This window comes from Apteryx mantelli, chromosome 1 (assembly GCF_036417845.1).
Source record: "Apteryx mantelli isolate bAptMan1 chromosome 1, bAptMan1.hap1, whole genome shotgun sequence".
Taxonomy (NCBI): Eukaryota; Metazoa; Chordata; class Aves; order Apterygiformes; family Apterygidae; genus Apteryx; species Apteryx mantelli.
In genome coordinates this window covers 10,915,081-10,929,760 of record NC_089978.1, presented here as the reverse complement: position 1 = coordinate 10,929,760, position 14,680 = coordinate 10,915,081, and the positions used below count along the sequence as shown (strand labels likewise).

Sequence of the window (14,680 nt, the reverse complement as noted above, 5' to 3'; positions counted from 1 at the left end):
CTTGAAATGTTCCAAATTCTTGAAGCAAATAGTTTCGAACTGCTAAAAAAAGTTCTTGTTTCCTTTCAACATTTCAAAACAAGAGAACAACTTGCTTTTTCTTGTGCCATTTTTTGGTTTCAAAAACCTGAGATGACATTTAAGAGAAAATGAAAATGTTCTGTTTCAAAAACAGAGCAAAATAAGAGGCTTTTATTTTGACATCTCCTGTGAGTGAAAATCAAATTTCTTCTTGTTAGAATATTTTCCCACAAAATCACTTTTTGATGTAATGTTGACTTTTGGGGGGAATGGAAGAACTGGCAAGAAAGTGAGTATATTGTTTCCACAGGGACTGAAAATGTCCATTCTGTTGAGTTAGTGGATGGGGTGTTGCTGGCATGCAAATTAGGGTGTGTAGTTTTTGTTTGCTGATATATTTTCAACCAGATTGCTCCATACGTGCTTTTCAATTTAACACTTCACTGATAATCAATGCGATAAGCAACATTTCGTTGTTAGAGTCTGGGATAAGCCAGAATCTGGCGTTTCCTAAAGCTCCCTGCTCCAGCCTGCCACTGAAGCAGAATGGGTTATTTTAGCATCCTGCAGAGGAGTCTATTGCAGCTGATGTTGCTGAACAGCCCAGAGACACTTGTCTCGATCAAGCAGAATTAGCGGCATTTTCATGGGGCTCTGAAGCTAATATCTAGGAGAGTTTCCCCTGCATCTGTTTGGGAATGTTAGAGTGGCTGCAGGTGACAGTGTCTCCACTCCCTGCATGATATTACACTTGACTTGGAGTGCTTTTGGCAGAGTGTGCATGTGTGCACACGCACATGCACATGCACTCATAGACAAGCACCTGAAGGCTTTTGTCTCCTTAGTGCAAGAATTTAGTCCTGTGTGGAAGCAAGCAAAAGAGTCACTACTGAATCAAGATCAGCATAGGACTGTCCAGGTGTCTCTTGTTATTGCCACTTCATTGAATTGCAAAAGCAGCAATTGCTCTTTCCTGTTGCTCATGTTGCTTTAGCACCTTAGAGTCCTAGTCAGATGATAAGAATAATTATGCCAGGCACTGCACAGACCAAAACACTTGGACAGTCCCTTCACCAGAGAGCTTATAATTTATACATGGGACCAGAAACAATAGATGGATACAGACAGATGGGATGAGTACAAGGAAACAATGTAGTGAGGCAGTACTGGGCAGCTCACTGAGTGAAGGTTTCAGTTTAGCAACACCCTAGCTTTTCTGCAGGCATCATGCCTAAGATAAGAACTGTGGATGTTTAGGGTGAGCAATTCCCAACCAGAAGGAGCATGGAGAGACTTGTTTGGATGCTGAACAGATGTAAGATAGAGATCGATACCACAAACTTGGTGGTGGGGTGAGTGAATTCCATAGCAATGAATATGGGATGATTTGGGGATGGGCAGTGAAGGGCCTTGGAAGTAAAGACCAGCAGTTCAAGTCTGATGTGACAAAGATCAAACAAATGGTAGAAGGGTACAAACAGAGGGGAATACCGGGTCAGAGCACTCAGCTAGTATAACACATTTGCAGCAGCATTTTGAACTGCATGTCCACTTTCATTAAGGCTGGAGAAAAAGGTGCTGTTGCAGTAGCACCACTTTGACAATCTGAAAAACCATTCTAGCTGAACAAAAGTTGTCTAACAAGACTGAATCTTAGAGATGTTATGGGGAAAGACAGTGAAAGTCTACATCGTATTGTGCATCTCTAGAAAATCATTTGTAAATTGCTTGCACCAAAATCAGTGCCTTTGAAAGTCATCCACACTATTATAATAAACACTGTCCATTACTGCAGAGCACAGAAACTAGATGAGAAATGGGGCCCTGTTGTGCTAGCTGCTATACAAGCATAAAGTAGTATGGAGATCTTTAATGGCAGCTAATGGCAATTTATTTTCCTGGTTGCTATTTAGTTATTCTTGCTGTTTGTGAGAAGTTTTGGGGGTGGGATGGGAAAGAAAAGCTAAATGGAGGGAAGAGGTACAGAACAAGTGAGAAGAAAGATGGAAGAAACAAAGGACAGAGGTGCAGGGAGAGCCAGCTGAAGATCCTATGTGGTTATGGGATGGAGGAATTGAAAGAGTCAGCACAGAAGAAATAAATCCTTTTCAGAGCTCAGAAAACACCCTAGTGAGCTCTACTGTGACTGTGGGCTCTTGCTTTCACTGCTTTTGCAGCTGCTCCTTCCAGCTTGAGTGGGCTGACTCCTCCCTTGTTATTCCCTTGTGCTGACTGTAGAGCATATCTGAATGGCAAGAGATTTGCAATTAAGAGAAATGCTTCACAGAGCTAAAAAAGCTTTCATTTTTGCTGAATGTATATTTTATTGAATCTGTGTGGTTTTTTTAAAGCCATTCAATTAACAATTAATAATTTTCATGGTAGTCACCTGCTTTTACCAAGCACTGGGGTTTAATCCTTTGATTTGATAGCTAGCAAACAGGAGGTGAGGAACCTGATTTATGATTGCTAGGAAAGCTGTTGCCTGGGTGCCCTGATACTTCTGCACTGCTGGAAGGGAATAGCCTGAAAAAAAGGAGAGTTTTTGTGAGCAAATGCTTTGCTTTCCACCTGAAAGATCTCAGGTTCACCTCTGCCCCATCCATCCTTCCCTCTTTCTGTGCATCAGGCCTGGTAGGTAAGGCTGGGGTGAGCAGCAGATGGGAGCTGACTGTTGCTCTGTTTGGAATATAACTCCTAGCATTTGGCTCACACCTGTCAGCAAACTCCATATACACTTGTTTATCCTCCTCTGTACCATATGTTTCTATATAAAATCAGTTCCAATGATCTATTGCCTTACTTCTATCACTCCTATTATGGTCGTAACTGAGCATTTCACAGTCGTTAATGCATTTACCCTGACAGTGTCCCTGTTGCGTAGGCATTTCGTATCACCCACTTTACAGATGGGTTAGCCGAAGCTCAGATCAACAGCTCCTCAAAAGTCTTTAGGCACCTCTTTCTTGTTTAAATCAATGGGAGGGAAACACATCTCCAGGAGATGTGAGCTTTGGAAAGCAAACTACATGCTCGGTTTCACACAAGAAATTCGCAGTGGAGTGAGGAATCCCTCTTCTAAGTCCTACACAGATGCTCAAAGCGCTGAACCACTCTTGATTGCCTGACACAGAGCTGTTCACTGCCTTTGCAAGACCTAGTAGACCTGCAGTTGCCCATCTCTAGTCGTTTTTTGACCTTTGCCGACAAAACCCTGCCTCACAGCCCTCTGTGTCTCCGCCAAAGCCTGGAGGGGACAGTCTACTAGGCAGAACAGTTAGTTGAAGTCCATCAGCCCAGTGCAGTGGTAAGCAATCAGTTCAAAAGTGCTGTGTCCAAACCAGAACAGTTGATATGGACAGAAAAAAAAAAGTTTCTGCTGCAGTAGAGGCTGTTTCTCCCATTATCCTCTATTCTTTGTACGCTTGCTTGCCTCTCAGAAAAGAACTTCTTCTCAGCCCTTCAGATTTAAAGTCTATGTAGGAGAGGAACAATTTTTTTAAATGTACTGTACTTACCTATCAGTCACCTACTTATTAATTATAACTAAAAGCATGATTAATCTGTCATGGATAAGGCTGCTAAGTAACCCTAATCATGCTAATGCACTTCTGTCACTTATACAAAAGGCAGCATTATTATCAGTTTTTACATCCATGTGTACTAAAGCCCATATACATAGCAGCTGCAAATCACTGGTAAAATTCTTCCACAGATGGGATGAAGCTGCGCTCATGACTTTCCGCACTGTCGCCACAGTGCCTGTGCAGTGATTTATTTCCTCTGCACCAGTAGGATATAATAACATTATCTTTTGCAGATAGTTTTGCCTTCTAAAATGGATTACAATTACAGTTATGAAAAGTATTTCCAGAGGCTCATAACAACTGCAGCTGAAATTTCTCTGTGGGAGAGGTCAGCATGAAGACCAAGGTACTACTTAAGCCCTGCATTGAATGGGAGTTAAGAGATGCGTAGGTCTTATACAAGCATGAATATTTAAGGAAAACAGTATCGTTTTGATATTACAGAGCATAATGCTTTTCCTTCAATGTTCCTTTTCTCTGAATGTTCAAATGATCCAGTTTTTAATGGCCTAGACAAAGTTAATTTCCAGGTGTCAAACTTGAAATTTGTAACCACTCCTGAAACCCTTGCGTATCCATCCCGTTACGCAGTCAAAAGGTGGATATGCTAAACTGCAGCCAAGATACACTGTTTAACTTTTAAATGCTCTGAAGAAAAGCTATTCACAGAGAAGAGCTTCAAAATCGACACCTCCAGAAGACTGATTATACCATACAGCAATAGGAACAAAAGATAGATGGGTCATCCTTCGAAGAAACCATCACATTGATGCCTAGGTGACCTGCTTAGACTGATGCCCTGTTTTTAGGTGGGTAAAGTATGATAACACAACCATTAGGCTCATTGAATATATAAACTGAGGATTAAAAGATCCAACTTTTCTTTCATACCTACTACTATCTTCTATATGAGAGTTTTGGTGTGAACTGCCTGAGATTAAAGAACATCACTGCAAGATGATGTCTTCAAGATGTAATCTGCATCCCTGCTGTTCTGCATGCCTCAATGACCCAAATAAAGAAACGATTTTCTTTTCCATCTGAATAAGCTCCTTGCTGCATGCAAGCTAGGTCTCACTCAGTAGGTTTCTGAGCATGCAAATTTATGAAAGAATCCACAAAGTTTTTGCTGGGAAATAGTTCTTTCCTGAATATGAATTTCTCCAGAGCTTATGACACCCAACTTTCTAGTGTAGCTAGTCAACTGAGTGACTTGATAAGAAGAGCAGGATGAGTTGAAAAGGAGGATTTGAACAAGCCAATCTTCAAGACATATAGGAATCTTCCTCAGAGGGAATGGCACCAAATTTTGAAGGAGTTGAATGTTTTTATTTCAAAACAAACAAACAAACAAACAAAAAAAAACCCCTACCTTCCTAGGGCTAGATCCTGGACTTGTGTTGATCTGGCTTACTTTTGTTTACTGCAATTGAATTATATCTTTTAAACCAAAGAGTCTGCTGCTGCCTTCCCAGGTCTGCAGACAGGATAAAGGTGCAGCATAAAGAGACCAGATAAGAAACTGTTCTTTTTTATTGTTATTGTTCAAAATTATCTGGGCAGCAACTTGACTTAGAAAAATCTAGTGAATTTCAACATAATTTTAAAGTGTTGTACATACGGTTTTGCAGTTCTTTTAGCTAACTTTCTTCTTTACTGCCCTTTAGTCTTCGCAGTTTTGTGTACACAGTAAATTGTTGTAGCTGTTCACATATATTATAGAAGCATGCAGAAAATTTTAAGATCACCATTAAATCTTGGGATGCAGTTCTATGCCTCAGCATAGCAATTTCCTTCTCTTTTTGCAGAACTGCACTCCCCTACTCTTTCTTATTAATAAACATGACATCCCTCTGTTTGCTTTCCTCTCCATCTGCACAGCTGTAGTCTTTTATTCCAGCAAGAAAGAGTCACAATTTTGTTTGTCACACTGATATAAGAATTTTTACTTCTTTATTTATGGATAGCACGCTAGAATTTTCCTTATGGAAGAGAAATTAAAACAGCACTGACATTTGGAATGTAAAGGAATTACTCCAACTGATTATAGTTGTGTTAAAATGAGTCACGCACTTTTGGTCCAAACTCCTTGACATACACTTCCATATATATTAATCTCTATGACATCATTGAAAGCCTATTTTTACCTTGGTAATAAAAGCTGAATGCATTTGTCAGTTTTTCAAATGACATTTAATCCAGTGAACATTCAGACAGGTTAGGAAAGTTATAACACACTTGCTCTCAAGTAGGAGCAGAGCTCAATTCTACATGTTTGAAAATACTGTGCATGTCATGGCATGTAAAATATTTGCAGTTTTGATATGTAGGTGAAAGTACACTGTAAAAACACAAAATAAATTAGGTTTACCAAGAAGAATTAAACTCACCTGTCAACAAAGGCATGGTGCAGTACAAAGATAGGATCATTTGCAGAGCCTTGTACTTGGGACATGGAGCCATTCATGTAGATGTGAAGTGCATTATGCAAACTGCTCTGAGATATGTTTGATATTGCAGTGCGTGGATCAGCAAAGCCTGTATGTTGAAAGGGAAATCATATACTGATATAACAATGCGTGTAATTCTTTTTCCAGTAAAACTCAAGATCAAAGTACTTACTTTCTCTTCATTTATGTTAACCTTTTAAGACAAGAGCTCAGGAAAACATATAAAGGAGTGCTAATACATTTCAAGGGAATAGCAAACATGAAATCAGAATAAGCTAAATTAAAACTCCTTCGATGTAGCTAATGCAGCATGTCAGCAAATGTACTGCTTAATTGCTTTCTATTTTTAAATTTCTTTGTCCATTGTGTCTAGCTGTTAAAAGGCAAGCTAATCCCTGAAGACATTTATGCGTATATATTTATTCAGGTTCAGTAAATTTACTCACTTTGTTTTCATTTTTGATCCCTATACTTATAGGTTCTTAAGATAAAAGAGACTATTGTATCTCATCATATATTCAAACAAAGATCATCTTTAGTATTGCTTAATATCGTTTGTCTCTACAGAGCACATTCCTTCACTGATAGGAGGCACCAGAGTATAAGCTTTAGTCTTTAGAAAATGAGTTGGTAAATAGTTGACTGGATGATCCTTGCAGCATGAAAGTCTGTGGATTAACATTATTTTCAAGATCACTTTGAATGCGGGCTTTGAGAGAAGGCCACACAGACCAACCCCAAAATGGGAAATGCTGGAAGATGAGTGTCTCCATCAGCTTCTATCTTGGTAGCCTGCTCACACCTCAGCTCTGATGTGGGTTGCCCTTCTAAGCTTCCTGACAACAAAGCTTCCTCCCTACTTGCAAGGACTCCAAATGAAAGTCAACTCAACCTTGTCTGACGCTTCTCTGGAAATCTGCAGGAGAATAAAAGCAGAAATGTACATTGTCCTCCCAATCTATTTTTTAAACTGATGTTAGTCCTGCTGTTTAACCCAGACTCTCTATTATGTCTCTTTGATTTGGTTCCTGAAACAGTCTGTTTCTCAGAATTTCTGTAAGCTGTAGGATAGGGAAGCACAGTGGATAGACATTAAAACATCTTTACAAATTATAATTAAATAAAAAGGGTTACTAACACTGTGCTGATCTGCAGTGCTTTCCCTATATGGTTGCAGTTTGTCAAGATTGAAAGGCAGGGAAAGGAGAGATCTTAGCTCTTTGAGAAATGTCTCACACACTTTGAACATCTGCTTTATCTACTTATTTGGACTAAGAAGTAGTATTTTAATGTGGCCCAGCAGTATGTTTTTAAAGCAAATCTCACAGCAGTCCATCTGTTTCATGCTGTGACTTATGTCAGAGGGCAATTTCTGACTGCAAGCTGGATTCTTTTGGATGAAGCCTGGCATGTGCCATCCATCAGTGGGTGTTCAGTTCACAGGACTGAACTAGAGCTGGTCCAAAACTACCCCTTCTCCCCCAAAAGAAACATGTATGATGAGGAAATCAGATCCACAGTTCAAATTGTTTCACCGTTCAGGTTTTCTCCTCCTGGGCCACATTAAGTATTAATTGAAATCTGAAGAGAGATACCTTATGAGTGGAGTCATACTCTGTCAACTTGGAAATATGAGTTTTAGATCCCATTGTGAGTCTGATCTGCTGGGTGAAATCATTTAATCTCTTTGTGCTTTTAAATTCCATCATCAGGCTTTTCCTTGTCTATTAACCTCTTCCAAGGAGGGAAAAACTTCTGTCATAAAATGATGCTAATTATAAAGGGCATCATACCATAGCTGTGGCACCTAGGAAGCAATATATCATAATAACCACACATATTTCCAATTGTAATATTATGATAAAGATTTTGAGACATTCAAGGGAAGCCAGAGAAGAAAACAGAGCATCAGGAGACTTGGAGGAAATAGCATTGGCTTGTGATGAAAAATGTAAGACTTCTGGGGTGTGAGTCTTGATTTAGGGGAGAAAGAGGAGCATGTTGATGTCTGCAGATAGCTGAAGGTTTGGATCAGATATGGAGCAGGATTATTGAAGACGCTGCATGGTGACATAAATAGCTGTGGTTGAAGATCTCACAGTGAAAATCTTGCCCACAGAAACTTTCCTGTTGGTGAATGTTATGTTATCTAGCTATCTAGTTGTCACTCAAAGGAAACAGCAAAATAAAGTATTTGCAAATGTGCTATAAAGAATGATGTGCATTGACAATCATGCAAGAACTTACAGAAATTGATGGTAGCAATTTTGGTCTTCTTTGCTGATGACCACAGCTGGTGATCATTGGAATCAGCTGATGTAGAAAGACCCCATACTATGAAATCCCTGTGAATATTAGCTGAAAAATATCTATCTGTATTTCACTGTAAAGTAATTATTTCACTTATATTAAGCTGCTGTATCAGTACGGTGAAGGGAGGATAGAACTTTGTATAATCTAGGCAAAAAGCTAGATGTTTTACATCAGAATTGGAATGCTCATGGAACATCTGCACATGAGCAATCTATCTTAATGATCTAAAGCCCTGTAACAGGAACAGCATTACCATCACTCCCACCCCCCTTTAATTGGGGTGCATTCAATCAGTGTCAAAGGTAACATCATGTTTAACCATATGCTAAATATATATGAAGTTCTAATATCTGGTTTCTTGCTATGGAAACTCTATATAAATAGTAAAGCTAGCAGGGATAAAACCATAATGCAATATTACTTTATTTATTTTATTAACCCAGGCCTTATTCTGGTTTCATCTGAATTCTTTTCTCTCAGAAAATAAATTCTCTCTTTCTAAAAGGATTCAGAACAATCATGTATTCAGGGTGTCACACTATGAAATGGGATAAAGACAAATAAAGAGAATATGTGGCAAGAAAAGGTTTTTTTTCAGCTTGGGGGAAACTTTGCTGAGGTGGCTGTGGTGAATTCCCTTCTCCTGCAAGCGTAAGGCTCCAGATCTACAAGCCAAAGTGAGCTGAAATAACAGCTCCTTGCCTCTAAAAAGGGGAAGCTCCAATTCCTTCTCCTGCCTCGCTCCACGCTGTTGCTCTCCTTTGTATTAAATGTTGCTCTTGCCAGGACTTCTGTGATATGATTTAACTCACTAATTTGGCAGAAAACTACCCTGAGGGAAGGATGCCTTTTTTTTTTTTTTTTTAGGCTGATGAGGTACATAATCTCATGAAATGATATGATGAGCCCCAGAGCTGATACCAAAAAAGGGGGAGAGTGACTGACTGGAGGATGGAGGAGATAGCACAGAGCAGCAGGACTGTCCCTGATGTCAGTGAGCTGTTAAATCATCTGGCCAGTACAGGAAACCATGTCATTCAGACACCCTTTTAAACCCTCATTTGATTACAGTGTACTAGAAGTAGTCATTAGGGCATAGATCTTACATCACTGAGGCAAATTAAAGTTTTGCCAATGATTTCAATGAGGGACAAATCACATTTTTAAGACATCGTAAAACTGATCCTGCTGATGCTCATAGCACTATAAATCGATGACAGTGATTCAGCAGAGCTGAAGTAGCTTTGCTGGAGCCAGGCCAAATTAAATCAGATAAGGATCTAGCCCAAAGTTTATTATAGGAGGAGCTAATGATGCCACCCACAATTAAGGCTGCCTGACACTTTTTAAGATGATACATAGGTGGTTCTCATTAAACATGCAGTTGGGTCAGGTGTATGTCTTTAGAGAGTATTTAATTATATTAACTGCAGGTTTTATAGTCTAGCAACAGAGACAAGAGAAGTCAATGTACAATCACTCAAACACACAGCTTTATGCATTAAAAGCGAGTAGTGTTTTTCTCCACTACTCATTTGCTAGTGAATGAAGGGCAGCAACTGTTGAGCTGATCTCAGAGGGTACGCAGAGCTCTGAGCGCATTATCAGCATTCGGTGCTACAGTGAAGGAGGAACAATTCCAATAAGCCTCTCTCCTCTGATTATTTTAGTGGACTGCTTAACGTCTGTATATAGGATTATAACATTATTATATTAACTGATTTATTATAACCTATTTATAACAGCTTTACAGGCTTTTCTAGCTGCCTAATTGCTTTTCTTATAAAATAAAATTTAGTTTTGTATTACTTTCTAGGAGTGTGGTCTGGACAGCAGTGACTTTCAAGGCCAAATTCTGCTTTGCATGTTGAATGTCTGAGTCCACCTGACTGTCATACTTACTCCCATGCTCCCTGGGAATGATTTTTCTTTAATAAGATCTCCACATTTTAGAAAAGTGAAAGTCAGATAGATGCATCTACTTTAAAATAGAAAGGAAGAGAAAAAGAAAACCTTTTTAAGGCCATATCCTCACAGGTCTTTGAAGTTAGTGATGTTCTTCTGCCTTATGTTGGTGGAGTTTTTTTGCCCTTGGCAATCTTATAGGAAACTTTTCAGAGTTAAATCTTACATATTTTCTCCAGTTATTACTGTAATCTTGCTACAGTGAGGTAGCTGCAAGATCTGCAGAATTTGGCCTAGGGGGCTGTAATAAATGAAGGTTCGTGATTATCTGATTTAGACCATGTCACCATCCAGTTTTTCTTAAAATAATGCTTGGACACTCTGGTCTGGAGTGAACAGTCTTTCTGGTTCTCTGATAATGACCCTCTGGGACTTGACAGCATTTTCTCTGTGTGCAGCATAAATTTACCCAGAGGTTGAAAGTTTGAACCGTGTGAGCAATGTTGGCTGTAGGCTAAAACTTTTTTAATTAGAAGTTTTCTGTTTGAAAACTTCATTTTGAGAAATCATTTTTCATGAGCTATATAGATCAGTGAAAATACTGAGAAAAGTTTTCCAGAGGAAAATCTCTCATTTTAGAAAAAAAGGAAAATGTCCTATTAAAGTGAAATTAAATTTTGAAGTGTTTGATGTTTTATACCATTATTTCATGACAGAACAGCAGTACCGATACATAATTGTGACAGACAATGGAATGCTATGACATGGCTTGACTTGATACCATGTGTCATAAGTTAATTCATGAATAATGAAAGTAATATACAATTTTAGAAATAAAAAACAAAATGCTCTTTTGTCACTTTGTGCAAAACTTAGAAGGCACTGATTTTCATTTGAAGTTGCCATAAATAGATTCATTTCAAATGTGAAATTCTCCCACAAAAATGGAAATTCTAAGATTTTCAGCCATCTCTTATTCTTAGGAGGTAGCATTAAAGGTGTCACTCCAAAACTGAACTGAACAAAGAAGAAACCCAATGATTTCACATGCAGTCAGCTAATTCATTTTTGATCTTACTTGCTGCTTAAGAGCTAGACTGATATTCCGTCCTCTTCTTGTGTCCATGAAGTCTGATGCTGTCAACAGTGTTTCCCAGTTAGGGCCACTATTCAACAAATCCTCTTCAAAATGGTTGTCTCCATTTCAAAGAACAACACACAACCTGCTTTTAACCTGTCATTGTTCAATTACAGCAGAAGGCCTGTCCTCGAGTGTGAGAACAGCCTGTATGCTCTGCCCCAGTGTGGTGTTGCTTTATTGGACAATATTGACCTTTGCTGTTCCTGGCTGTTGTGGTTACTCTTAGATGACATCATTCTGTCAGTATAGCAGCATTTTCCTTTAGCCAAACAAGGATTCAGCCTGCGCTGTTGGCAACTCCTTGTAACAATACTGATATTTACCTCTTAGATGGGTAAAAAAGGTGTTTTTATTCCAATTTACGTGGACACTCAAGCATAATAGAGCATATAATTTTGCACAGAAGTGCACAATAACATGCCTAGGACTGGAATAGTTTGTTCTCATCTTCTGTTCTGTTCTTCTAAGTGACCACAGATGTTTTCCTTTACAGAACAGTATGTGGGGAGTAAATCTCACATGGGCGTAAAACAGGAGTCATTCCATTAGAGTCATTCATTGGCTCAGTTCTGGTCATCTTTTGTAATTCTAGAATAACACCACTAAAGTCATTGGAGTAGCTCTGGATTTACTTTGGGTCTAAAAGAGATTAGAATTTGACTTTATATGTATTGGCACAAACTTGTGTAAAAAAGTAAAGAAGGATTGAAGAATCCTTAGATCCTTAGAAAAGGATGTAAATGTTAGGAAATGTAGGAATGTTAGCAGGTTTGTGAGAATGCCATCACTAAGAAGTGGGCACTGGCATAGCAAATGCAAGCTGGCAATTTAAGTTTGGCATCTGTACACAACAAAAAACTAGCCAGACCATTAATAAGAGAGGAGCTAACATGATCAATTTTCCTTGGCAGTAGACCTGGCCTAAGAAGTTCCCACCATCTTTTTTAACTTTAGCCATGTACTCTTGGCTTCATATTGCAGTTCACTCTCTTGTTAGTTGAACTGATATAAATTTTTATGGACCTGTGGTGTCAATTTGATTGTTGAAATAATTCAGGTTAAAAATCAAGTATTCTCAAAGAAAAAGATTAAAAAGCTGTCTCAGAACGGCACTGTGTCTGGTGGAATAGGCCGCATCTCTATAGTAATATAGATAAATGCCTACTGAACTAGATCTGGCTTGCATTCAAACAGACTCATCACCAAAAAATCCCCTTTTCATGGAACTATATGGGCTTCCACTCCAGTGATCACTGATTCTAACAAAATGTTCTTATAGAGAGAAAGGTAACATCATGATCACTGTCCTCTGGAAGCTTATGTCCTGTATTTTCTGAGATGATTCATCTTGATCCAATCTCCTTCAAAAACATAAACGACCTCTTTAACCACATGATCATCAGTGCTCATTACACACTGTTTTACACCAACAGCAAACATCAAAATTACCTTTTTTTAAAGTTCCATTGTTACAGGGGAATTTGGACCTGGGAAACTGATGAGGAGTTAAGTGATGAGCTTCATACTAGAGAAGAAGAATCTCTCAAAATATTCAAAAGACTTGTAGTGTACAGCATCCTGTGTAATTTCTTCTGCACACATGAAGGGAGTCACTCCATTTAATGGACAAATTATGTCTACTGTTCTGAAACTCTCTGTATTTCATAATTACTGTTTCTTTTCTATTTTAATGTAAGAGAAAGGGGGAAAAATGGAAAAAACATTGAAGGTGATGTTGTAGCAAGTCAGTAGATTTTGGACAATTTACAGTTCTTATCCTGATCATTCCCCTTGTCAGTACTTATTTAGTGAATTATATATATATATATATATATATATGTATATAATTAAAGTCAATCATGCATCTCACTAGTGCAAGAAAACAATTAATGAATTGAGAACATACAGAAGGGTCCAACCCTGACAATATGTTGAGAAGAATTTGTGTTAATGAAAATAATGACATTTAAGGATGAGAAGCCTTGTGGTATATTGGGGTAAGAAGAGCCTTCATACTATGAAGCCATTATGAAGACATTTAATATCTTATTTTTTGTACACTACACTTAGGATAAGGAAATCACTCAAAACTACTTATATATATATATGTTGAAGGAAAGGAATGGTTTAAGTTTTTGATAGGAGTCACTCTCTTATGAAAAGAGCATGAAAATTAGCAAAAGCATAACCGTATTGAGCAATGGCAGGAAACAGATTTCCCTGTGGAAGCACAGAAGAGGGGAATGGTAGCTGTGTTGCAAAGGAATAGTCTAGTCTTCTGGAGTTTTCAAGAATCATTTTCAGGAGAATGCAACAAAATGTTGTCTTTCATGGAATGATCAGAGCTATCTGTTTCCAGGACCCAGCTCCTTGAGTTTTATAGATAATGCAAGCCTAAGAGGTAAAATTCCTAAAAGGTAGGAATTATTTTCATGAAGGTATGTGCTCCTGCAGTGGTTCTGGACTCCTTTGATCTTCACTCTCTTACATACTAGCTCTTAAGCATTATGGATCTTCTCTAGCTGGGCTGCAGGAGTTAGACAACAGGCTGGAACCTGCGAATTGCACTGGGAGTTGGACTACAAGCAAACATGGTTACTTGCTTAACAGGATTCTCCCTAGAAGAGGGAGGATCATAGTATTAGGTTTTTCTAGTTTCATCTCTACAGAGCTTTTAAGGAGGGAACATCCATTGCCTCAGCTTTCCTACTGTAGTCCAGCCTCTCAGGCTCCCTTAACATGGATCCTCAGGCTTGCAAAGGACCTTCTTCACTGCTGAGAGAAAAGGAGTATTTCAGTCTATTTTCTTCCCTTTCAGAATCAAATAGGAGGCATCCTATAGATGCTGTGAAAGGCCTGCAGTGCCTGTTGGGGATGCCATGCCTATACAGTCTGATAAAAAAGTCATGAATTTGCTCTGTCCGTCATCTGAGCTAACTAGATGCATCCAAAAGCCATGCAGTGCTACACCCGAGATAATATATACTGCTTCTATAGCTGCCTAAGCTGTATGGCTTGTGCATCCATCCTCAGCAACATGTAGTTTTGGCCCTGGTCTGTCATAAGAATTGTCTAAATCATCTGAAGTCCAAAATAACCTATTGGGGGTGACACCCCTGTACCTGGCATGGCATTTGCAGGACTCCGAATAATCATGGTGGTGAGCTAGAACTTCATATCCTCGGTTAGGAGAAAGATGAACACTGTTCAGCTTCTGAAGGATTACTACACAGAACAACAGAACTGAGCTGGAGGCAAATTTG

At 38.8% G+C, this 14,680-nt stretch overlaps 1 protein-coding gene across 1 annotated transcript in view; it reads right to left on the bottom strand.

Moving 5' to 3' along the window:
• Positions 1–14,680, bottom strand: part of TYR (tyrosinase) — a 54,772-nt gene that overhangs the window by 26,486 nt on the left and 13,606 nt on the right. Inside the window, exon 3 of the mRNA XM_013955976.2 lies at positions 5,999–6,146. Within this exon, the coding sequence (XP_013811430.2) occupies positions 5,999–6,146 (148 nt within the window). The remainder of the gene's footprint in view (positions 1–5,998; positions 6,147–14,680) is intronic.